Raw genomic sequence first — 26,213 nt, 5'->3', positions numbered from 1 at the left:
CCTCTGTAACCCCCCTCCAGCCCCCACACCCCTTCCCTACCTCTGTAACCCCCCTCCAGCCCCCACACCCCTTCCCTACCTCTGTAACCCCCCTCCAGCCCCCACACCCCCCCATCTCTGTCAGCCCCTCTCATAGTCCCTACACCCCCTCCCTATCTCTATAACCCCCTCCAGCCCCCACACCCCCTCCCTAGCTCTGTAACCCCCTCCAGCCCCCACACTCCCTCCCTATCTCTGTAACCCCCTCCAACCCCCACACCCCCTCCCTATCTCTGTAACCCCCTCCAACCCCCACACCCCCTCCCTATCTCTGTAACCCCCTCCAGCCCCTACACCCCCTCCCTATCTCTGTAACCCCCCCTCCAGCCCCCACACCCCCTCCCTATCTCTGTAACCCCCCCTCCAGCCCCCACACCCCCTCCCTATCTCTGTAACCCCCCCTCCAGCCCCCACACCCCCTCCCTATCTCTGTCACCTCCTCTAATAGTCCCTACAAATCTGTAACATCTCATGCTTCTCCAGTTCTGTTCTCTTGTTGTCCCTGACATTAACCATTTTGTGTAGATTAGAGTGGTGCTGGAAAAGCACAGCAGGTCAGGCAGCATCTCCAATGGCTATGGATTCAGATGCCTAGGACCTGAGCTCTGGAATTCATCCTGACCGCTGTCCATTTTACAGTGCTCCTGTAAAATGCTCCTTAACCTTATTTGATTGACTAAGCTTTCCGTCACCTGTAATAACACCTCTTCATTGTGATCCAGTGTCAAACTTTACTTGATTATCACTGCAGAGAAGCAACTTGGGGCCATCCTGTTATGTTTCAGGAGCTATACAAATGTAAGCCGCTGGAGTTGGAGGTGGTTGTCTCTGACACAAATAAATTGGTATTTCGTCATCGGGAAAAAAAACAGAAGGAACACTATTTCAGGGTAAGAAAGACTGGTCGGCAGACATCGACCTGACTGGAATACAGGTACAGTCGATGGCCATTCAGCCCACCAATTCTGTCAGTTCATGGTTAATCTATGCCCAACCCCATCTCCTGCTTTGGTTCCAGATCCCTCACTCTCTTTACTCAATATCAATCCAATTGGTCTCTCATTGATCATCAGCATCCACAGTCTTTCGGTTTCCATTAATGACTTCCGTTAAACATTTATGTGAGATTGTGTTTCCTGATTACCCTCCTAAATGGATTGGTTTATATTTGAAAGAATGGCCTGGGAGTGTTGCCAAGTCAGGATACTCTGAAAGCCCTTAATGGCAGGTAGTCACGATTCCAGAATTCCTGACCTCTTCCCTGAGCTGTCCGATTTTCGAAGGGGCCTGTTAAGTGTGTAGGCTGTTTCTCCCAACCACGTCTGCTGCATTGTGGGAGGAAGCACTAACTATAATCATCTAGTTATTCAGATCACTTAAAGTACTAATAGCAAAAACTGTAAGCAATTGAAACTTGCGCAAATAAACATTGCACATCTGGCAGCAGAGACGAGAGAGTTTGAGCAGTCAGTGGTGCAGTGCTTTCCCTAGATCGGAGCTGGTTCCGTTATTTTGTGGAAGTTTGGACTGTTTACCAACAATATCGACTGAAGCTCAGCATGGGCCAGTATGGGAGAGCAGGAATGGCCATTGGGGTATTACAGGGACAGGTCACAGGGGGTGGGTGGGGGTTCATGGACGGGGTGGAGGGTTGTGAGATGGCATGCATGTAGTGTACTGACTGTAACAGGCTCAGCCAGGTGGACCTCAAAATAGGAGTTCCCTGATTGGGACTGTTAATCAGGGAGCCCTGGCTAACAGATATAAACAGGAGTGTCAGGAGTTCTGTTCACTCTGAGAGCTGGCTCTGAGGGAGCTGGATCAGAGTCAAGGACTCTCCCTGTGTAAACAAAAGGGGGACTCAGTGATGGGATACCGGCCGCTGTGGAGTTATTTCATGGAGCATGAGAGGTTTATGGGGGCTGAGAGAGGGAAAAAGTGAGGACAGCAGATGCTGGAGATCAGAGCTTAACAATGTGTTGCTGGAAAAGCGCAGCAGGTCAGGCAGCATCAAAGGAGCAGGAGAATCGACGTTTCGGGCATAAGCCCTTCTTCAGGAATGAGGAGGGTGTGTCCAGCAGGCTAAGATAAAAGGACTTGGGGGAGGGGCATTGGGAATGCGATAGGTGGAAGGAGGTTAAGGTGAGGGTGATAGGCCGGAGAGAGGGTGGGGGCGGGGAGGTCAGGAAGAAGATTGCAGGTCAAGAAGGCGGTGCTGAGTCCGAGGGTTGGGACTGAGACAAGGTGGGGGAGGAGAAATGAGGAAGGAGGAGAAATCTGCATTCATCCCTTGCTGGAAAATCGCAGCAGATGAGAGAGGGAGACTGATGAGGGCTGGGGGAGGGGCTTACTTCTTTCGTTATAATTGGAATTATAATTTGTGAGTGAGTAGCCAAGCTGCTCAATTTCCACCCATCCTCAAGATAAACAAACCTTCCCTTCAGCAGAAGGGATGAGAAAGATTTACTCAGGCTCTTCTAAAAGGTGTTGGTATTTCCGTTTAGATGGTGCCAGTTGCTTGGTATGGGGGATGGGGGAGGAGGGGGGGGGGGGGTTGCCAAAGGAAAAAAACCCAAGGAATGATTTACCTCAACAGTTAACATTCAAGCCAGCATCATTCACCTTCAGTACGTCAAGGAACAAGGTGACCAGCAAAAACAGCTGAGCAGTGTGAGAGGTTTTTCAACCGTACTAAAGGTAATTAACCTCAAAAAATAATGGGAATGTTGAAGGGCAAGATAAGAGGAGGAAATCTTCCTTTTCAATCATCAAGTTACAAAACTCTGATAGGTTGACAAGGCTGAAAATTTGATTCTTTATCATGTCCCCCCTCCCCCCCACCCCCAAACTGAGGGGAAGCCAGGGCATTACAGTTAGACTGAAGGGGTCAGCAATTCTGGATCAGCGTGGTAGAAATCTCTTCACGCCCCTCTGTTGTAAAATGTTGGAATTGTCTCCCCAGTGGAATGTTGGAAGCTCAGCGTTTGAGACCATTGAAAGCTTACATTGACAGATTATTTATTGATTTGATGCGTTAGTTCCCTTATGGGATGTGGGCATTGCTGGCAAGGTCAATATCCATAAACTGAGTGCTTTGCTTTGCCACTTCAGAGGGTGGAGAAGAGTTACTCACATCGCTTTAGGTCTGGAGTCACATGTAGGCCGGACCAGACAGCAGATTTCCCCCTGAAAAGGGCATTAGTGAACACTGCCCAATCAAGAGAATGGTGAGGTGTCCCAGAGCACTACAGATAAACAGCCCACTCCACTGCACCCACCAACCCAACCGCACCTACCCACCCAGCGCTGAAAACACAATCTGAACATTTTGTTTTATTCACCCATAGAACGTGACTATTGCTGGTGGGGCCATCATTTATTGTCCTTGAGAAGATGCTGGTGACCACAAGACCATAAGCAAAAGTTGGCCATTTAGCCCATTGAGTCTTTTCTGCTATTTAATGAGATTATGGCTGCTCTGATAATCCTGAACTCCACTCTCCTTCCTTTCCCCCATAAGTCCTGATTTCCCCTTACTGACTAAAAATCTGTCGATCTCAACATTGAACACATCTAATGACCCAGCCTCAACAGCCCTGAGGAGAGAATTCCACAGTGTACTGATAATGAGGTCAGCTAGATAGACCTCATAGACTAGGAGTTCCCTGATTGGGGCTGTTAACCTGATCCAATCAGGGAGCCCTGGCTGACAGATATTAACAGGAGTGTCTGAATAAAGATTCGTGCACTTTGTGTCTCTCACTGTGTCTCACCCCTGCACACACACACACCATGGGTGCTGGGGAAAAAATAAGCACTACCGCACTTAGGTGGTAGTGTGGGGAAAGGAAAAAATAAATAAATAAACAGGAGTGTCAACAAGACGTTCTGGAGAAAAAAAAAATTAACAGGAGTGTCCGAGGTTCTGTCCACTCGGAGAGTATCAGGATCAAGGATTCTCCATGAGTAAATAAAGGGGAACTCGGTGATGGGATACTGGCCGCTGTGGAATTATTCTCTGATCCTACCCTCTGGCTCCTGACACTTTCACAAAGGGAAATGACCTCTCAGCATCTACACTGATAATCTCACTAAATAATTTATATATTTCAATAGGTCGCTCCTCATTCTGCTAAATCCCACTGAGTATGGGCCCAACCTATTTAACCTTTGATCAGAGGACAGTCCCTCCATACCTAGGGCCAGGCGACTGAATGACTGATTCTCCAATGACAGTCTATCTTTCCATGGATAAGGGGCCCCTAAACTGTTCACAGTATTCCAGATGGGCTGTTGTTCCTGTGCACTGCGTTAAGTATCATCACTGTCAGAACCAACAGTGCCTCCTTTTGGAGGATCAGTGCTAGCAGAGACAGGACACTGCGTGTTCAATGAGTGAACAAGCAAGATGCTCTTGTTTCTGTTCCAGTCCTTTGCCAAATCTTCCAGCTTTTAACTGAGTCTCTGCAGATTAGACAATTAAACAGACTGCTGTTTCTCAACTCTTGGCAAACAATCCAGCTCAGCTGACTGTTAAAGCATCTGTGTGCAGACAGGTGGAACAATGCATAAACCGAGAGCTTTGGATGTTGGGAGAGGAGAGAAATTAGAGCAGAATATTGATGAGAATTGTCCTTTAAACTTGTGCTTTCCTTGTGCCTTTAAGGCCTAAGTGAGTGAGATTGAGATCTTTGTCAAACAGCTTTTCAATGTTTGTCCTGCAGTTATTTAGACCAAAGCAAACTGGCCAATCTCTTTTTCCAATTGTTGCAAAAATGAGGCTTCTCCAGTCTTTTAGTGTGAAACAGTGGAATATGCAGTGACAGTAAAGACAAGGCAAAAAGGGAGGTTGTACTTACAATGTCTGAATTGAAAGGTTTCACATTGACATTACGCATGGAGCTACTATTGAGAGACCAGACCTTTGTCTTGTGTTTGAGAGCAGCTCTCACCTAAAACGATAAAAAAGAAAGATTGGTGCTGCTGGAATACAACAGAGTCAGGGAGATGATTAGTCATTTGCTAGACCAGCAGTGTTCTGCTAAATTGCAAAATTCTGAAAACTGCTTGCAGGATACTCCCTGGCTACATCATTACTTTTCAATTCCAACTTTGTAAAACGCGGTTTTCTACAGGCTCTATCTCAAACATGAGTACAAGGCAATTTGAATTTCAACATGGTGATACTCTGTTCCTGCTAGAAGTTGCTTGCCAGTGGGAGATCTGCCCTCACAGAGTCACCCCTTGAGATCTCTAAATTTCCAGCTCTGATCAAACAGCCAAGATATTGACATTTCCTTTCCAGGATGTCACTTTCAGCGTTCTTTTTGCTCTTGTGATTTCAAATGCCTCTTCATTTGTCTTACAGTCTAGAAACGGAATATCTAAACATACATCTCAGCATTCCACATCTCAAAAGGCGTCTATTTTCTTCTGAACATTTTTTTTTCTATGTACATAACTAGACGTGCTCTTACACACAGCTCAGTGGTCATTTTTCCCACGGCATATTCTTTCCCTCTTGTAACCACCACCAATAAGCTCCCCTTGATAACAGACTGATTAATTCCTGCTGAAGGGCTTATGCCCTAAATGTCGATTCTCCTGCTCCTTGGATACTGCCCGACCTGCTGTACTTTTTGCAGCATCACACCTTTTAACTCTGATACTCCAGCATCTGCAGTCCTCACTTTCTCCTGATTAATTTTCATGCCATGCCAATTAAAGACAATGCAGACCATCAAAGGTGACAGGATGGGGCAGGGGCTACATCAACATGGAGTTGGAAGGGAGTCCACAGACCTTTTTTTTAAAACCAATTACATTCCTCTAGAGGAGGTGGGAGTTGAACCTGAACCCCCTGGTCTAGGGGCAGGGATTCTACAACTGTGCCACAAGAGGGCCCCTTTCTACAAACTATACAGATACACACAGTTCAGGCGTACAAATTGCATTCACTGATAATTACTCACAGCTTTGGGATGACTGTTTTGTTGAATTTGTTTCTTTAATAATGAGCAGGACCATTGAGAGTGAGATCTGAAGCTTAATCCAAGCGTTGTTTGAGTGGAGCTGTGCTCCTGGCTAATCCATTTACAGCTCTTTGAACCCATCGACAGTCTTTCACAGTAATAGGAAGCTATTTCAGTGCAATTCCCTTAGCTCGGAGTCAGTGAAATACACATCCAGCTCCAACTGACCCCAGAAACTATCACCGGCTGGGAGTCATTTCCAATGAGCTGATCACCTCAAGATTCAAATCTGGGAAATGCCTCACCAAACACTTTGCCCCAGACAGTTGTGATCTGGCCTTAGCACTTGCAGATTTGAAGAGTCAGCCTCGATTTAAGACAAATCATGCCTCAGAATCAGAAAGCTGTTTACTGCGGAGCCTTGAGCACTGACTCCAGGCTGACCCTCCTTAGTGCAGTAACATTGGGGAGTGCTGCACTGTCAGAGATGCTATCTTCCAGATGGGGGGTGGATTTGAGACCGAGTCCCCTTCTGCACTGGATGTAAAATATCCCCTTCCATGACTGAAAGCTCAGTCCTTACACTGTGGTGCAAAGTCTGATAATTAACACGAACAACAACATTCTGATACACTGGCCTTAAAGTTGCCAACTCTGTGAACCTGGGACATCTATCACATGACCTCCAACTGGTCCAAACTCCCACTATTGGTTGGCCGACATAGCTATCCCTTAGCCAATTGGAAAGCGAGAAGACTGGTCTTCACCTGATTGCATAACAGTTGTTCAAATGGCCTTTCCTCAAATAATCTTTATAGTTAATAAACAGAACTACTCAAAGAAAATGAAACAAAACCTATTTTTGCTGGAATTATTGTGTTTGAGGGTAAATCCATATTTGATACATGGGGGGCTTTTAAAGAGAGGTTGATTGGAGTGCAGGACAGACATGTTCCTGTGAAAATGAGGGATAGAAATGGCAAGATTAGGGAATCATGGATGACAGGTGAAATTGAGACTAGCTAAGAGGAAAAAGGAAATATACATAAGATCTAGGCGACTGAAAACAGACGTAGCTTTGGAAGAATATTGGGAAAGTAGGACCAATCTGAAACGAGGAATAAGGGGGCTTAAAAGGGGTCATGAAATATCTTTAGCAAACAGGGTAAAAGAAAATCCCAAAGTCTTTTATTCATATATAAGGAGCAAGAGGATAGCTAGAGAAAGGGTTGGCCCACTCAAGGACAAAGGAGGAAAGTTATGTGTGGAGTCAGAGAAAATGTGTGAGATTCTTAATGAGTACTTTGCATCAGTATTCACCGAGGAGAGGGGCATGGCGGATGTTGAGGTTAGGGATAGATGTTTGATCATTCTAGGTCAAGTCAGCATAAGGAAGAAGGAAGTGTTGGGTATTCTAAAAGGCATTAATGTGGACAAGTCCCCAGGTCTGGATGGGATCAATCCCACATTACTGAGGGAAGTGAGAGAAGAAATAGTTGAGGCCTTAACAGATATCGTTGCATCATCTTTGAACAAGGGTGAGGTCCTGGAGGACTGGAGAATTGCTAAATGCTGTCCCTTGTTTAAAGAAGGTTAGCAGGGATAATCCAGGTAATTATAGACCTGTGAGCCTGACATCAGTGGTAGGAAAGCTGCTGGAGAAGATACTGAGAGATAGGATCTATTTATATTTGAAAGAAAAATGGGCTTATCAGTGATAGGCAATATGGTTCTGTGCAGGGAAGGTCATGTCTTACCAACTTAATAGAATTCTTTGAGGAAGTGACAAAGTTGATTGATGAAGGAAGAGCTGTAGATGTCATGTACACAGACTTCAGTAAGGCGTTTGATAAGTTTCCTCATGGTAGGCTGATGGAGAAAGTGAAGTTGCATGGGATCCATGGTGTACTAGCTAGATGGATAAAGAACTGACTGGGCAACAGGCGACAGAGAGTAGTAGTGGAAGGGAGTTTCTCAAAATGGAGACCTGTGGCCGCTGTCGTTTGTGATAAACATAAATGATCTGGAGGAAGGTAGAGGTGGTCTGATTAGCAAGTTTGCAGCTGACACTAAGATTGGTGGAGTAGCAGATAGTGAAGGGGACTGTCAGAGAATATGGCAGAATATAGATAGATTAGGGAGCTGGGCAGAGAAATGGCAGATGGAGTTCAATCTGGGAAAATGCAAGATGCATTTTGGAAGATCCATTTCAAGAGAGAACTATACAGTAAATGGAAAAGGCTTCGGGAAAATTGATGTACAGAGAGATCTAGATGTTCAGGTCCATTGTACCGTGAAGGTGGCAACGCCAGTTGATAGAGTGGTCAAGAAGGCATACAGCATGCTTTCCTTCATCGGATGGGGTATTGAGTACAAGAGTTGGCAAGCCATGTTACAGTTGTATAGGACCTTGGTGCGGCCACATTTGGAATACTGCGTACTGTTCTGGTCCCCACATTACCAAAAGCATGTGGATGCTTTGGAGAGGGTGCAGAGGAGGTTCACCAGGATGTTGCCTGGTATGGAGGGCACTAGCTATGAAGAGAGGTTGTGTAGATTAGGATTATTTTAATTAGAAAGACAGAGGTTGAGGGGGGACCTGATTGAGATCTACAAAATCATGACAGGCATGGACAGGGTGGATAGCAAGAAACTTTATCCCGAAAGTGGGGGAGTTAATTACTAGGGGACCCGAGTTCAAAGTGAGAGGGGAAAAGTTTAAGGGATCAATGTGTGAAAAGTTCTTTTTCTCAAAGGGTGGTGGGTGTAGTACGTGTTGGCTGTGGGGGTGGTAGGAGCGGGAACGATAGCATCATTTAAGATGTATCTAGACAGATACATGAATGGGCAGGGAGCAGAGGGATAAAAACCCTTAGAAAACAGGCAACAGGTTCAGATCGATTGATGCATGCCTGGAGGGCTCATGTGCTGTAATGTTCTTTGTTGTTTGTTCAGTCCTGGAGGATTGATCATTCCTGTCATGTTTTGCACTTTTACACTCAACTGTAACTGAACTTGATTGGCATGGTTGGTTGGGTGAATATTTGATTTACAATGCAGAGTGAGGACAACAGTGAGGGTTCAATTCCTGCACTGGCTGAGGTTACCACGAAGGACTCTCCTTCTCAACCTCATCCCTCACCTAAGGCATGGTGACCCTCAGATGAAACCATTCCCAGTCATCCCGCTAATGAGAGAGCAATGACTATATATTTTTTTTAAACACTCAGTTCTCTCCCCATTGGGGAGTTGGTTTCTGGACAGGGTCTAGAAGGGGAAGGTGAAAACTGATGTTTGTGCTAAACTATAGATTTGCAATCAACCTTTGTAAATCTCTGAAAGCTTTTTCTGCTTGATTTAACAGATGGGGTATGGGTGTTTGAAACAGCAACAACATATATACCTATTTATACACAGACCAACAATCACTGAAGGGCTTTTGCCCGAAACGTCGATTTTGCCTGTCCTCGGATGCTGCCTGAACTGCTGTGCTCTTCCAGCACCACTGATCCAGAATCTGGTTTCCAGCATCTGCAGTCATTGTTTTTACCTTGCAATCAATGCCAAGCACCAATATAACACATCACGAAGGAGAGAATGGCCTGGCTCAGTCTGATTGGACATCATTTTATATTAGTTGCATCCTCATGTTAGGTTTCCATCCGGGATGTGTGGTACAATGACCGACAGCAGCCCCAGGGACAATGTGGGAAGTATTTGAGAATGCTGATACCTCAGGTTCAGTGAGTGACAGGATCTAACACCAAAATCACCAGGTGGAACCCAGTTTCAGAGCAGCTCGATAGTGAAGGCTGTTTTCTGCCGCTAAGGTAAACACTCTGCCCTTCCCACATCATTACGTTAACAACTGGTTAGTAAACTAGAATCTTGGCTCAAACTGAAAGCAATGTTAAGAGGCAAGGAGCAGATGCTGGGGAGGATAGGATTCATTGAAAATGAGAGCTCTGCACAAACAGCCCCATTTCACCCAGTTCGGAATCAGCCAATTGTCATGTTTTGTTTCAGCAGTTGTACGTTTTCCTTCCCTCACAATATAATGTACTACTTTTAAATTAAACTAGTCTCAAATGATAGCAGAGCACTTCCATCGCAATAAAACAAGTGAATCAATGGACCATGACCTAAACAGATGAGTTGGGCTCATTCTAATGCATTTGTTTTCAGATCTGAGGCCAAGTTACAAAGGCAATATTCAAATAGGGAATCTTCAGAGCTGAGCATAAATTTACAATGTGTTCCACACAGGCTGGAGTTTAACTTCGACCTGCCGCTGCGCAGCTCATTCAGTTTACTGTAGCATCAAGGCTTGACAGCAGCAACGAGAGGATCCTTATCTGGCCTGATCCGGCTGCAATGCTTGTTAGTCTGGGTTCCACCCTCACAAACTGCAGTAGAGGGCCACCTGAAACATCATGGGAAGATAGGATCAGGCTCAACCAAACCTGTGTCCATTTCTACGCCTCCACAGTCCCAGAGTTCACCTATTACACTGACTCACAGCCAAGCAATGCCTTGATATCAAAATCCCTCCACCATGTCTCCCCTCCCTAACTATGTGATCTCCTGGAATGGGGTGAATCAGTATCGTTTAGTTAAGGGTTAAGGTCTCAGTTGTGTTGGAAAAGTACAAAGCGAAAGACAAAGATGAGGGATTTGCAGCAATCTTCAGCCAGATGTGCCGTGTGGATGATCCATCTTGGACACTTCCAGTGGTCCCCAGCATCACAGATGTCAGTCTTCAGTACAGTCAATTCGATTCACTCCACGTGATATCAAGAAACAGATGGAGATACTGGAAACTGCAAAGTCTACACGCTCTGACAACATTCCAGCAATTGTACTGAAGACTTGTGTTCCAGAACTTGCCCCTCCCCTGAGCCAAGCTGTTCCAGTGCAGTTACAACCCTGGCATCTACCCGACAATGTGGAAAATTGCCCAGGTATGTCCTGTACATAAAAAGCAGGACAAATCCAACTGGGCCAATTACCACCCCATCAATCTACTCCCCATCATCAGTAAAGTGATGGAAGGTGTCACCAACGGGGCTATCAAGCAGCACCTGCTCAGCTATAACCTGCTCAGAGACGCCCAGTTTGGGTTCCCCCAGGGTCACTCAGCTCCTGGCCTTATTACAGCCTTGGGTCAAACATGGACAAAAGAGCTGAATTCCAGAGGGGAGGGGAGAGGGACAGCCCTTAACATCAAGGCTACATTCGACCGAGTGTAGCATCAAGGAGCCCCAGCAAAACTGGAATCAATGGGTATCAGGGGACAAACTCTCCACTGGCTAGAGTTATACCTGGCACAAGGAAGGTGGTTGTGGTTGTTGGAGTCATCTGAGTTCCAGGATATCTCTGCAGGAGCTCCTCAGGGTACTGTCCGAGACACAATTGAAATTATCCACAGAGGCCAGTATTCATCACCGGTTCCCCCCTTATTTACACGGGGAGAGTCCTTGACCCTGATCCAGCTCCCTCAGAGTCAGCTCTCAAAGTGAACAGAACCCCTGACATTCCTGTTTATTTATTTATTTTTTCTTTTTTAATTTTCCCCCACACTACTGCCTAACAGCGATAATGCTTATTTTTAGGTGTCGGACCCAGTGAAGAACAAGTGTGCAAATCTTTATTTATATTCCACCACCAAGTGGCCAGTGACAAGCAGTGCCCTTCACATCGAAGGGCAATGCTGTGTGATCAAACAGTGAAGGGGAGGGTAGGGACTAAACCAAAATAGAGTTGGAGGGGGAAATGATGCACTCCACTCCCTGCGGCGCCCACCTCTCCCTGAACAACTCCAGGGTGTTGGTCGACACCGCATGCTCCTTCTCCAAGGACACCCGGGCCCTAACGTAACCGCGGAAGAGGGGCAGGCAGTCGGCCCTAACGACCCTCTCCACGTCCCGCTGCCTGGACCTGTTAATGGCCAGTTTGGCCAGGCCCAGGAGCAGACCCACAAGGAGGGCTTCAGACCTGCCCTCCCTCCTCCGTACCGGGTGCCCAAAGATCAGGAGCGTGGGACTGAAGTGCAACCAAAAACAGAGGAGAAGGTTTGTCAGAAAATCAAAAAGGGAGTGCAAACGCCCACAACCAATGCACACGTGGTCCACGGACTCCACAGCGCCACAGAACAAGCAGTTGGGTTGGGAGTCCGTGAACCACCGCAATCTGCGGTTGCAGGGGACCGCTGCGTGCAGCACCCTCCACCCCAGATCCCCGAGAGAAAGGGGGAGGACTCCCGCGTAGAGAGCCCTCCACTGGGGATCCCCACCGCCCGGTGGCAAATGGGCACGCCAAGGCGTGTCCGGACGGTGGATGAGGGAGAAGAGGTGGACGGTGTGCAGCAGCAGTCTATACAGGGCCCTTCTTTTCACATCCCTAAATGAGACAAAATTAAAATTCCGGAGGCGGCTCAGGTTGTGGGGCACAGGCTCCCGCGGGAAGTACGGGACCTTGGGGCCAATGTCAAATTCCGTCCGGGCTGGGGTGGCACTCCTGTTTATATCTGATAGCCAGGAATCTCTGATTTGGCCAAGTTACCAGCCCCAAGCAGGGAACTGCTACTCTATGAGGTCCACCTGGCTGACCTCGTTACAGTCAGCACAACAACCATCTTCAGCTGCTTCATCACTGACCTTCCCTCCGTCGTGAGGTCAGACATGGGAATGTTCGCCAATAATTGCACAATGTTCAGCACCACTCACCACTCCTCAGATACTGAGGCAGTCCATGTTCAAATGCAACAAGATCTGGACAATATCCAGGTTTGGGCTGACAATTGGCAAGTAACATTCATGCCACACAAATACCAGGCAATGACCATCAACAATAAGACACAATATAACTACTGCCCTTTGACATTGAATGGTGTTATCTCTGTCAACATCTTTTGGGTTATCATTGATCAGAAACTCACTAAGTAAGCACAGTGGCTACCAGAGCAGATCAGAGGCTGGGATTCCTGCAGCAAGTATCCCCCCTCCTAATCCCTGCAAAGACTGTCCACCATCTACAAGACACACATCAAGAGTGTGATGGAATACTCTGGATGGGAGCAGCTCAAACAACACTCAAGAAACTCAACACCATCCAGGACAAAGCAGCCCCCACTTGATTGGCCCCACATCCACTCCTTCCATCACTGATGCTCAGTAGCAGCAATGTGTACCATCTACAAGATGCACTGCAGAAACTTTTGGTGAGATCCTCAGACAGCACCTTCCAAACCCACGGCCACTTCCATCTGGAAGGACAAGGGCAGCAGATACATGGGAACACCACCCCCTGCAGGTTCCCCTCCAAGTTACTCACTATCTTGGGCAAGTAGAAATGACCAATAATTGCTGGGTGTAGTCAGTAATGCCTGGTGAATAATAAAACCTAAAGGTGCTATGTAACTACAATGCGTTTGTTGATGCAATCCCAGTATAAACAAATTGTTGAGAGGTTTTACTAAGCTTCACTTTGTACAGGATCTGGAGGAGCAGGTGATGGTCTTGGTCTGAATTTATGTGACATTGTTTCACTCATCGACCCCAACAACTTTTCACACATAGTCAATCATTTCCCAAAGTCACTCACCTCCGAATTCAGGAGACAATGAAAGAGAAAGATGAAAAATCCCTAAAAACAAGAGAAAGGAACATTTAATCAGAAACAGCAAATTACCAACATCTCAAATACAATGACACTTCAAACAGAAAGAGGAGGAGAATAGTCAAGCTGCCAGGATGAAATATGATTGGATGGTGATGGGGAATTTGGAAAGGGACCTCGTGTTTGGTCCAAGCATCACAGGTTTGGCACAAGGTGGTGGGAGGTCCTCACTGGGCAAGGTCTATACCCACTCCAGAAGGTGGGCAGGAGGGTCATCCCAGAATGGGACTGGCAGTGTTCCTGCAAACCTGGGCAGCATCTCCAACTCCATCCTCATTCCACCACCCACCACCGCACCTCCCCCCCCCCCACACACACACCAACACACACACACACACACAACTTGCCCCGTCCCTCCCGCACCCTCCCCCTCCCCTCCCGCTCCCTCCCTCCCCCCCTCCCGCACCCTCCCCCTCCCACTCCCTCCCCTCCCCCCCCTCCCGCACCCTCCCCCTCCCACTCCCTCCCCTCCCCCGCCCGTACCTTCCCCCTCTGGGTGCAGACTCTGGCCTACACCCTCTGTGATTTAGGTTCTAATTCAGCTCAGACTAAAGGATATCTTTATTTCCCTGTGTGTCTGTTGTTTGGGGTTCAGCTCCTATCTTTAATAAAAAGCTAACTCCATCCTGTCCTCACTGTCTTATATCATGATGCCGTTGTGGTGAATGGATAAAGGAGTAATTCAACACCGACTGGGACTGAGTCACCTCGTCTGTTATTAAAGACAGTCTGCCTCTGACTCTGTGTGACACCTCTCTCCCTTGTGCTACTAGACAAGGCATTAATACAAACTCTCTGCCTTACTACAGCCTGCCATCTTAGTGATGGCTGCTTCAGCTATCTCCACACACTGTCTGATTCATCTCCATTCCTGCCCCTAATTTGACAGAAAACTCAGCTCCAAAACGATGGACATTTCTTGCTCAGTATCTGCCTCCCCAGCCTCCAACCTTGAGGGGAGTTTCCAAGATGGAAATAGATCAGCCAAGAGAAAACTGAAGGGCAGACCAGGCTTAGGGGGCTCATTGCTCTCCCAATGTTTTTTAATGTATTTATAGGATGTGGACCTTTATTACCCATCCAGAGGGCAGTTAAGGGTCAATCACATGGCTGTGGATCTGGAGTCAGGTGTAGGCCAGACCAGGTAAAGATGGCAGTTTCCTTCCCTAAAGGGTTTCGTGAAGCAGCTGGGTCTTTCCAACATCCGACAGAAGCTGCAAGGTCACCCCGACACTACCTTCTTATTTGTTTGTTTGTCACTGAAATCAGATATCACCGTCTGACACGATGGGGTTCGAACCCCTGTCCCAGCATGTTGGTCTGGGGGGTTTCTGAATTGCTGTTAGAGTGACATTATGACAAAGTCATGGCCTCCCTCTTGAGCCCGCAGTCCACACTCCCAATCTGAGGAGTGGAGTGACGATGGTCACTCTCCTGTAGGATGACACAATTTTACTATGAACCCTGTGTCCCATGATCCTGCCCCACTAGTTCCCTGATGAAGGAGCAGCGCTCCGAAAGCTAGTGCTCCCAAATAAACCTGTTGGACTATAACCTGGTGTTAAGATTAGAGTGGCTCTGGAAAAGCGCAGCAGGTCAGGCAGCATCCAAGGAGCAGGAAAATCGACGTTTCGGGAAAAAGCTCTTCATCAGGAATGGACTCTTCATCAGGGCTTTTGCCCGATTTTCCTGCTCCTCGGATGCTGCCTGACCTGCTGTGCTTTTCCAGAGCCACTCTAATCTTGACTCTAATCTCCAGCATCTGCATTACCCACTTCCACCTATAACCTGGTGTTGTGTGATTTTTAACTTGGTCCACCCCAGTCCAACATCCTGTAAGATGGTCAGTGTATCAAGGAATAGGTCACCCAGAATCACTTGTTCAATCTGAGTGCCTTTTTAGTGCAATTCTGGATTACAGAACCACACTGCAGTTACCTGGAAAGAGTTGAACAATGCAAAGATGTACTGAAAGACGATGGCGTAGTTATTGAGTGACAGTACTCCACACACCCAGGATATCCCCAGTATTGGCAGCAACACAGCCACTGCTTTGGCTGTTAATCTGTAAAGGAAAGCAAAGATGTGAGCACAACTCACTCACCAAAACTCATCCTTTCACAGGGACTGCCGTATTAACATCGAGTCTTGTTTGGAGAGATGCATGAGACCAAACAGAGATCAAGTACAAGTGACGGTTATAGGTTGTCTGCGAGCTGGTGTCGTGGTTAAAAACCCAGAAGCCCAGGTCAATATCCTGGAGGAAGGAGGGTGAACCTTACATTGGCAAATGGTGAAATATGAATTCATTAAAACACTTGGAACAGAGAGCTGGCTGAGTGATGACCCATCGTCGATTGTCAGGAAAACCCATCTAGATCACTAATGTCCTATAGAGAAGGCAACTGCCATCCTTACCTGGTCTGGCCTCCATGTAACTCCAGACCCACAGCAATGGGGTTGACTCCTCACTCCCCTCTGGGCAATCAATGCTGGCCCAGTCTGTGACACCCAGTCGCCAGGAACGAAGAAAGGGACAATTGGCCAAGCAGTTGACTGGGTGATTTTGTCCACATGGGGAATGAGTAATCAGAGTTGCTGAAGATTGTGTGGCGTGAACTAAAACTGAAACTCATTGGAAAAGAAGGGAACATTGGAAAAGACAAGAAAATAACTACAGCTATGGAAACGTGTGAAAAGGCCAGGTTTGGACCACGGGCAGAATTTCTCACTGAAATGCTGCAGGGGGTGGTGGGATGGGGGGAGAAGAAGGATTTTCCAATGAGACTTGTGCTTGAATAGAAACACAATTGTTTTGAAGACAGCAGCAGCAGACAGGCATTTAGCAATGGGGCATGTGCAAGGCACTGAGCTGTAACAGACAAAATGGTTCATAAAATTGTGAAAGATCAGCCAAATGGTAAATTAGCGTCTGCACTAGCCTGGGTTGTAGGTGCAAATAATTCACAGTCCGCAATGGGAGGTACAGTCCATATCCATTACTGGAAATCCTGAAGTTCCTTCAGTAATAAATGATCAGCTCCCAGCTTGGAAATGGGCTACAATTAGTTTTTTTTTGGCATTTTAATGCAATATACTGTGGCCGAAAGGCTTTTATTAAAGCTGAGTCTCGGAAAGGATTCAGCAAGACATGATGGAAGGAGAATGGAAACCTGCCTTAATCACAGAGACGTGTTTATTTTAAAAAGAAGAGATTTAAAGAGTATAGATGCTTAGGAAAAGTTACTGAAAAAGACAGAAAATAAGAATTGCGCAGTGTGGGGACTAGATGATTATATTCCTTACAGTGTGGAAACAGGCCCTTCAGCCCAACAAGTCCACACTGACCCTCCAAAGAGTAACCCACCCAGATCCATTTCCCTCTGACAAATGAAACTAACACTATGGGTAATTTAGCACGGGCCAATTCACCTGACCCACACTGTGGGTCTTTGGACTGTGAGAGGAAACCCACACAGACACAGGGAGAATGTGCAAACTTCACACAGGAAGTCACCCATGGCTGGAATCAAACCTGGGTCCCTAGCACTGTGAGGTAGCAGTGCTAACCACTGAGCCACCATACTGCCCCAAACAGCTACACTTCAGCTATAATTGGCATCTTTGTTGGGAATGGATTAAATTCTATAACTCCCTCAGATTCTGTACATTTATAATCCAACAGATCTTACAAGTTCCCCTCCAAGCCACTCCCAATCCTGACTTGGAAATATATCACCGTTCCTTCACTGTCACTGGGTCAAGATCCTGGAATTCCCTCCCTCAGGGCATTGTGGATCTACCCACAGCACATGGTCTGCAGCGGGTCAAGAAGGCAGCTCACCCCCACCTTCTCAAGGGGGCAACTAGGGACGGGCAATAAATACTGGGCCCAGGCAGTGAGATTCATGTCCCATGAGTGACAAAAAACATGCATTGGAGAGTCAGTGTTGAGGGAGTGCCATACTGTCGGAGGGTCAGTGCTGAGGGAGTGTCGCACTGTCGGAGGGTCAGTGCTGAGAGAATGACGCACTGTCGGAGGGTCAGTGCTGAGGGAGTGCTGCACTGTTGGAGGGTCAGTACTGAGGGAGTGCCACACTGTCGGAGGGTCAGTACTGAGGGAGTGCTGCACTGTTGGAGGGTCAGTACTGAGGGAGTGCCGCACTGTCGGAGGGTCAGTACTGAGGGAGTGCTGCACTGTCGGAGGGTCAGTACTGAGGGAGTGCTGCACTGTCGGAGGGTCAGTACTGAGGGAGTGCCACACTGTCGGAGGGTCAGTACTGAGGGAGTGCTGCACTGTCGGAGGGTCAGTGCTGAGGGAGTGCCGCACTGTCGGAGGGTCAGTACTGAGGGAGTGCTGCACTGTTGGAGGGTCAGTGCTGAGAGAATGACGCACTGTCGGAGGGTCAGTGCTGATGGGCTACTGATGACTTGTCCAACATTTATTTTTCAAATAAACATCAATAAGTCATACTTTCTGTCTATTAGTAGAGGTGGAAGCTCGCTGTGTACAAGTAGCTGCTGCTGCCTCTGTGTTACAGCATTATCTACGGCTCAAAATGCATCGGATTAGCAGTGAAGTACTTTGAGATGCCCAGAGGTTGTGAAAAGGATGATGGGAATGCAGTTTTCTTTCACTGGTTCTCTGTCACCAACCAATTCAGTCACACTTGGCAATTAGACTGCAAAATCCTGCATTTGCTCCCAGTGTCACAGCCAATTAACATCTCCAAAGATGCCTGCTAGTCATTCCATTAACACACCCTGACTCCAGAAATAGAAGCATAACCATGCCCAATATTATCTACTCAGTGTGACATCCAGTATCTCCAAGTATTACACTGTAGCCACTCCGGTTCCCTCATTCATGGAATGAAATAAACTCAGTACCTTCCCCAAACTGAGGGAGAGAGTGCACACATTTCACCTCACTCTCTTCTCGTGAGAGTGTCTTCATTTCACACTCAGCATTCTCAGGCACGGTGTGGGCAGGATGTGTATGAGGAGCATGTTGGCATGAAGTCAGCCTGACTTGTTCCAATTAATTAAAGTATTACACTGTTCTGTATGGGCTCCTGATCTGAACTTTGATTGGATGTGACACTCGTCTCTGTGATGACCTTGCTCTTGCTGAGGGAAAGTGTTTGGAAATTATAATTAAAATTAAATGAATTTGCACGATTGAATTCTAAGTGAACAAAATGAAACTTTTTTTATTATTAATTCATGGTATTTGAGCGTGGCTGGCTGGGCCAGCATTTATTGTCTCTCCATGACCATTCCTTGAGAAGCTGCTGCTTTTTTGAGCCACTGCAGTCCATTTGACACGACAACATCCGCCATTGGTTATACCCTCTACACCTCAATTTAATGGCAGCCATCCGGACAAGTGGGGAGTATTCCATCACACTCCTGACTTGTGCCTTGTAGATGGTGGGCAGGCTTTGGGGAGTCAGAAGGTGATTATCTGTCGCAGGATTCCCAGCCTCTGACCTGCTCCTGTAGCCACTGTGGTTTTGTGGCTAGTCCAGATCAATTTCTGGTGCATGGTAACACCAAATTGGTGATGGGGGAATTCAGTGACTGTAAGGGATCTATATGGACTTCAGTAAGGCATTCGACAAGGTTCCCCATGGGAGACTGATTAGCAAGATTAGATCACATGGAATACAGGGAGAACTAGCCATTTGGATACAGAACTGGCTCAAAGGTAGAAGACAGAGGGTGGTGGTAGAGGCCTTTTCAGACTGGAGGCCTGTGACCAGTGGAGTGCCACAAGGATCAGTGCTGGGTCCACTACTTTTTGTCATTCACATAAATGACGGCACGGTAGCTCAGTGGTTAGCACTGCTGCCTCACAGCACCAGGGTCCCAGGTTCAATTCCAGCCTTGGTTGACTGTTTGTGTGGAGTTTGCACATTTTCCCCGTGTGCTCCGGTTTCCTTCCCCAGTCCAAAGATGTGCAGGTCAGGTAAATTGGCCATGCTAAATTGCCCATAGTGTTAGCTGCATTAGCCAGAGGTGGGTGGGTTGCTCTTCAGAGGGTCGGTGTGGACTTGTTGGGCCGAAGGGCCTGTTTCCACGCTGTAAGTAATCTAATCTAATCTTTAATCTAAATGATTTGGATGTGAGCATAAGAGGTACAGTTAGTAAGTTTGCAGATGACACCAAAATTGGAGGTGTACTGGACAGCGAAGAAGGTTACCTCAGATTACAACAGGATCTGGACCAGATGGACAAATGGGCTGAGAAGTGGCAGATGGAGTTTAATTCAGATAAATGCGAGATGCTGCATTTTGGGAAAGCAAATCTTAGCAGGACTTATACACTTAATGGTAAGATCCTCGGGTGTGTTACTGAACAAAGAGACCTTGGAGTGCAGGTTCATAGCTCCTTGAAAGTGGAGTCGCAGGTAGATAGGCTAGTGAAGAAGGCATTTGGTATGCTTTCCTTTATTGGTCAGAGTATTGAGTACAGGAGTTGGGAGGTCATGTTGAGGCTGTACAGGACATTGGTTAGGCCACTATTGGAATATTGTGTGCAATTCTGGTCTCCCTCCTATTGGAAGATGTTGTGAAACTTGAAAGGGTTCAGAAAAGATTTACAAGGATGTTGCCAGAGTTGGAGGATTTGAGTTAGGCTGGGGCTGTTTTCCCTGGAGTGTCGGAGGCTGAGGGGTGACCTTATAAAGTTTATAAAATTATGAAAGGCATGGATAGGATAAATAGACAAAGTCTTTTCCCTGGATTTGGGGAGTCCAGAACTAGAGGGCGAAGGTTTAGGGTGAGAGGGGAAAGATATAAAAGGGACCTATGGGGCAACTTTTTCACACAGAGGGTGGTACGTGTATGGAATGAGCTGCCAGAGGATGTGGTGGAGGCTGGTACAATTGCAACATTTAAAAGGTATTTAGATGGATATATGAATAGGAAGGGTTTGGAGGGATATGGGCCGGGTGCTGGCAGGTGGGACTAGATTGGGTTGGGATATCTGGTCAGTATGGACAGGTTGCACCGAAGGGTCTGCTTCCATGCTGTACATTCCCGTGACTCTTTGACTCTATACCAAGACAGAATGTCAGGCATGAGGGTTAGATACTCTGTTATTTGATTAACAATGCATGGTGCATGGGTGTCGCGAACATTCCTGGCCACTGTGTTTTAGATGATAATACACAGGAATCTCGAACAAATCAGGCACAGACTGCCCCATTTCTAGAGGTGTTGTGACTGGAAAGGCACACTGCAAGTGAATGTGGAGCACTGGGAATGAGGAGCCCATGGACTGCACATTACTCACAATAAGGGCACGGTGCTGTATACAGGGGCACTGTGCTGTACACAGGAGCACAGTGCTGTATACAGGGGCATGGTGCTGTATACAGGGGCACGGTGCTGTATACAGGGGCACGGTGCTGTATACAGGGGCATGGTGCTGTATACAGGGGCACTGTGCTGTACACAGGGGCACAGTGCTGTATACAGGGGCACTGTGCTGTACAGAGGGGCACTGTGCTGTATACAGGGGCATGGTGCTGTACACAAGAGCACAGTGCTGTATACAGGGGCACGGTGCTGTATACAGGGACATGGTGCTGTACACAGGGGCATGGTGCTGTATACAGGGGCATGGTGCTGTACACAGGAGCACAGTGCTTTTTACAGGGGCACGGTGCTGTACACAGGGGCATGGTGCTGTACACAAGGGCATGGTGCTGTACACGGGGCACGGTGTTGTATACAGGGCACGGTGTTGTATACAGGGCATGGTGTTGTATACAAGGGCATGGTGCTGTACACAGGAGCACGGTGCTGTATACAGGGGCATGGTGCTGTACACAGGGGCATGGTGCTGTACACAGGGGCATGGTGATGCATGCAGGGGCACGGTGTTGTATACAGGGCACTGTGCTGTATACAGGGGCACGGTGCTGTATACAGGGGCATGGTGCTGTATACAGGGGCATGGTGCTGTACACAGGGCATGGTGCTGTACACAGGGGCATGGTGATGCATGCAGGGGCACGGTGTTGTATACAGGGCACGGTGCTGTATACAGGGGCATGCTGCTGTATACAGGGGCATGGTGCTGTATACAGGAGCATGATGCTGTATACAGGGCACTGTGCTGTATACAGGGGCACGGTGCTGTATACAGGGGCATGCTGCTATACACAGGGGCATGGTGCTGTATACAGGGGCATGGTGCTGTATACAGGGGCACGGTGCTGTATACAGGGGCATGGTGATGCATGCAGGGGCACGGTGTTGTATACAGGGCACGGTGCTGTATACAGGGGCATGCTGCTGTATACAGGGGCATGGTGCTGTATACAGGAGCATGATGCTGTATACAGGGCACTGTGCTGTATACAGGGGCACGGTGCTGTATACAGGGGCATGCTGCTATACACAGGGGCATGGTGCTGTATACAGGGGCATGGTGCTGTATACAGGGGCACGGTGCTGTATACAGGGGCACAGTGCTGTATACAGGGGCACGGTGCTGTATACAGGAGCATGATGCTGTATACAGGGCACTGTGCTGTATACAGGGGCCCGGTGCTGTATACAGGGGCATGCTGCTATACACAGGGGCATGGTGCTGCATACAGGGGCATGGTGCTGTACACAGGGGCACGGTGCTGTATACAGGGGCACAGTGCTGTACACAGGGGCATGGTGCTGTACACAGGGGCACGGTGCTGTACACAGGGGCATGGTGCTGTACACAGGGGCATGGTGATGCATGCAGGGGCACGGTGTTGTATACAGGGCACGGTGCTGTATACAGGGGCATGCTGCTGTATACAGGGGCATGCTGCTGTATACAGGGGCACGGTGCTGTATACAGGAGCATAATGCTGTATACAGGGCACTGTGCTGTATACAGGGGCACGGTGCTGTATACAGGGGCATGCTGCTATACACAGGGGCATGGTGCTATATACAGGGGCACGGTGCTGTATACAGGGGCACAGTGCTGTATACAGGGGCACAGTGCTGTATACAGGGCACTGTGCTGTATACAGGGGCATGGTGCTGTACACAAGGGCATAGTGCTGTACACGGGGCACGGTGTTGTATACAGGGCACGGTATTGTATACAAGGGCACGGTGCTGTATTAAGGAGCATGATGCTGTATACAGGGCACTGTGCTGTATACAGGAGCACGGTGCTGTATACCGGGGCATGGTGCTATGCACAGGGGCATAGCAGCATGGTGCTGTATACAGGGGCATGGTGCTGTACACAGGGGCATGCTGCTGTACACAGGGGCACGGTGCTGTACACAGGGGCACGATGCTGTACACAGGGGCACGGTGCTGTATACAGGTCACTGTGCTGTATACAGGGGCACGGTGCTGTATACAGGGCACGGTGCTGTGGACAGGGGCACGGTGCTATACACAGGGGCACAGTGCTATATATGGTGCACTGTGCTATATACAGGGGCACGGTGATGTATACAGGGGCACGGTGATGAATACAGGGGCACGGTGCTGAATACAGGGACACAGTGATGTATACAGGGGCACTGTGCTGTATACAGGGGCACTGTGCTGTATACAGGGCATGGTGCTATATACAGGAGCACTGTGCTACACACAGGGGCACGGTGCTGTATACAGGGCCACGTTGCTGTATACAGGGGCACGTGCTGTATACGGGGCACTGTGCTGTATACAGGGGCATGGTGCTGTATACAGGGCACTGTGCTGTATACAGGGGCACGGTGCTGTATACAGGGGCACGGTGCTGTAGACAGGGGCAGGGTGCTATATAAAGGGGCACGGTGCTATACACAGAGGCACAGTGCTATATATGGTGCACTGTGCTATATACAGGGGCACTGTGCTGTATACAGGAGCACTGTGCTACACACAGGGCCACGGTGCTGTATACAGGGCCACAGTGCTGTATACAGGGGCACGGTGCTGTGTACGGGGCACTGTGCTATGTACAGGGGCACGGTGCTGTATACAGGGGCACAGTGATGTATACAGGGGCACGGTGCTGTATAAGGGGCACTGTGCTATGTACAGGGGCATGGTGCTATATACAGGGGCACAGTGCTGTATACGGGGCACTGAGCTATATACAGTGGCACGGTGCTATACACAGGGGCACGGTGCTGCATACAAGGGCATGGTGATGTATACAGGGGCACGGTGCTGTATACTTGGCACTGAGCTATATACAGGGGCACAGTGCTATACACAGGGGCACAGTGCTATACACAGGGGCACAGTGCTATACACAGGGGCACGGTGCTGTATACGAGGTACTGCGCTATATACAGGGCAATGGTGCTGTATACAGGTGCACGGTGATATATACTGGGACACTGTGCTGGATACGGGGGCACTGTGCTATATACAGGGGCATGGTTCTGTATACAGGGCCACTGTGCTGTATATAGGGGCACGGTGCTATACACAGGGCACGGTGCTGTATGCAGGGACACTTGCTGTGTACAGTGGCACGGTGCTGTATACTGGGCACTGTGCTTTATACAGGGCATGGTGATGTGTACAGGGGCACGGTGCTATATACAGGGGCACTGTGCTGTGTACAGGGGCACGGTGCTGTAAACAGGGCACTGTGCTGTATACAGGGGCATGGTGCTGTATACAGGAGCACGGTGATGTGTACAGGGTACTGTGATGTATACAGGGGCACGGTGATGTATACAGGGGCACGGTGCTGTATACAGGGGCACGGTGCTGTGTACAGGGGCACGGTGCTGTATACAGGGGCACGGTGCTGTATACAGGGGCATGGTGATGTATACAGGGGCACGGTGCTGTATATAGTGGTACGGTGCTGTATACAGGGGCATGGGGATGTATACGGGGGACTGTGCTATATTCAGGGGCACGGTGCTATATACTGGGGCACGGTGCTGTATACAGGGGCACGGTGCTCTATACAGGGCAGGTGCTATATACAGGGCCACGGTGCTGTATACAGGGCCACGGTGATGTATACAGGCGCACGGTGATGTATAGAGGAGCACGGTGCTGTATACAGGGGCACTGTGCTATATATAAGGGCACGGTGATGTATACAGGGGCGTGTGCTGTGTACAGGTCCACGGTGCTGTATACAGGGGCATGGTGATGTATACAGGGGCACGATGCTGTATACAGTGGTATGGTGCTGTATACAGGGGCACGGGGATGTATACGGGGGACTGTGCTATATACAGGGGCACGGTGCTATATACAGGGGCACAGTGCTGTATACAGGGGCACGGTGCTGTATACAGGGCCAGAGGCTATATACAGGGCCACGGTGCTATATATAGGGGCATGGTGTTGTATACAGGGGCACTGTGCTGTGTACAGGGGCACGTTGCTGTGTACAGGGCCACGGTGCTATATACAGGGCCACGGTGATGTATACAGGCGTACGGTGATGTATAGAGGAGCACGGTGCTGTATACAGGGGCACTGTGCTATATATAAGGGCACGGTGATGTATACAGGGGCACTGTGCTGTATACAGGGGCACGTGCTGTGTACAGGTCCACGATGCTGTATACAAGTCCACGGTGCTGTATACAGGTCCACGGTGCTGTATACAGGTCCACGGTGCTGTATACAGGGCCACAGTGCTGTATACAGGGGCATGGTGCTGTATACAGGGGCACGGTGCTGTATACAGGGGCATGGTGATGTATACAGGGGCACGATGCTACATACAGGGGCACGGTGCTACATACAGGTCCACGGTGCTATATACAGGGGCATGGTGCTGTATACAGGGGCATGGTGATGTATGCAAGGGCACGGTGATGTATGCAAGGGCACGGTGCTGTATACAGGGGCATGGGGATGTATACAGGGGCACAGCCAAAGGTTAAATCTAGAATTTGGAATCACGTTGACCCATTCAGGCAGAGAGTCTGAAGGGAATACACAGCTGACAATGGGCTGTGGAGCAGCACAATGGAGGGAGTGAGATCGGTTTGAAATAAGGCAGGCCACCCGCAGTAGATCGGGAAATGAGGCAAGGAAAGTGAAGGAACAGGTAGACGACATAACGAAAAATTAAAGGTGTTGTGACAGTCTTTGCAAAATGACGGAAAGCTAAACATCTAAACAGTAAAATTCACAAGATCTCAGCTGTGGGAAGACTGAAACAAGATTAATTTGTCTTTCTGAATAAGTTTGTAAGTTTGAGAGTAAAGCCCCCATCATACACTGTCAGGATCAGGACAGCACAGAATTAGATTCAGATTGCAGCTCCCTTGACACCATTTCCACCAAACAATCCCAGGATACCAACCCACATTAGTCAAACAGATGGATTTGTCCTGACAATTAAACATGGTTACAATTAAAGCAAGCTTTTCTTTCTTGAATGTTAGATTTTTGTTGGTTCAAATTTCACCATCTGCCAAAGTGGGGTTTGAACCCAAATCCCAAGTACATTAGCCTGGAATGCTGTGATTACAAACCCAATACCATGACCATGACCATGACACCACTAGCTTGAGGGACTGAGAGAGTTGTCTCT

General features: G+C 48.3%; 1 protein-coding gene across 3 annotated transcripts in view; it reads right to left on the bottom strand.

Moving 5' to 3' along the window:
- The window catches only part of adgrd1 (adhesion G protein-coupled receptor D1), a 380,324-nt gene that overhangs the window by 5,651 nt on the left and 348,460 nt on the right, over positions 1-26,213 (bottom strand). For all 3 annotated transcript variants that reach the window (XM_087999853.1, XM_087999854.1, XR_015761231.1), the window contains 3 exons: positions 15,627-15,753; positions 13,614-13,655; positions 4,899-4,991 (listed from right to left, as the gene is read on the bottom strand). In XM_087999853.1, coding sequence (XP_087855979.1) covers positions 4,899-4,991; positions 13,614-13,655; positions 15,627-15,753 — 262 coding nt within the window. Of the gene's footprint in view, positions 1-4,898; positions 4,992-13,613; positions 13,656-15,626; positions 15,754-26,213 lie in introns of those variants that run through there.

The sequence above is a fragment of the Chiloscyllium plagiosum genome, unplaced genomic scaffold (genome assembly GCF_037043375.1).
Source record: "Chiloscyllium plagiosum isolate Xiang-an unplaced genomic scaffold, Cpla_swu_hap1 HiC_scaffold_24, whole genome shotgun sequence".
NCBI classification, from domain to species: domain Eukaryota; kingdom Metazoa; phylum Chordata; class Chondrichthyes; order Orectolobiformes; family Hemiscylliidae; genus Chiloscyllium; species Chiloscyllium plagiosum.
Note: the sequence above shows the minus strand (reverse complement) of the source record. Positions and strands in the feature narration are given on the sequence as shown.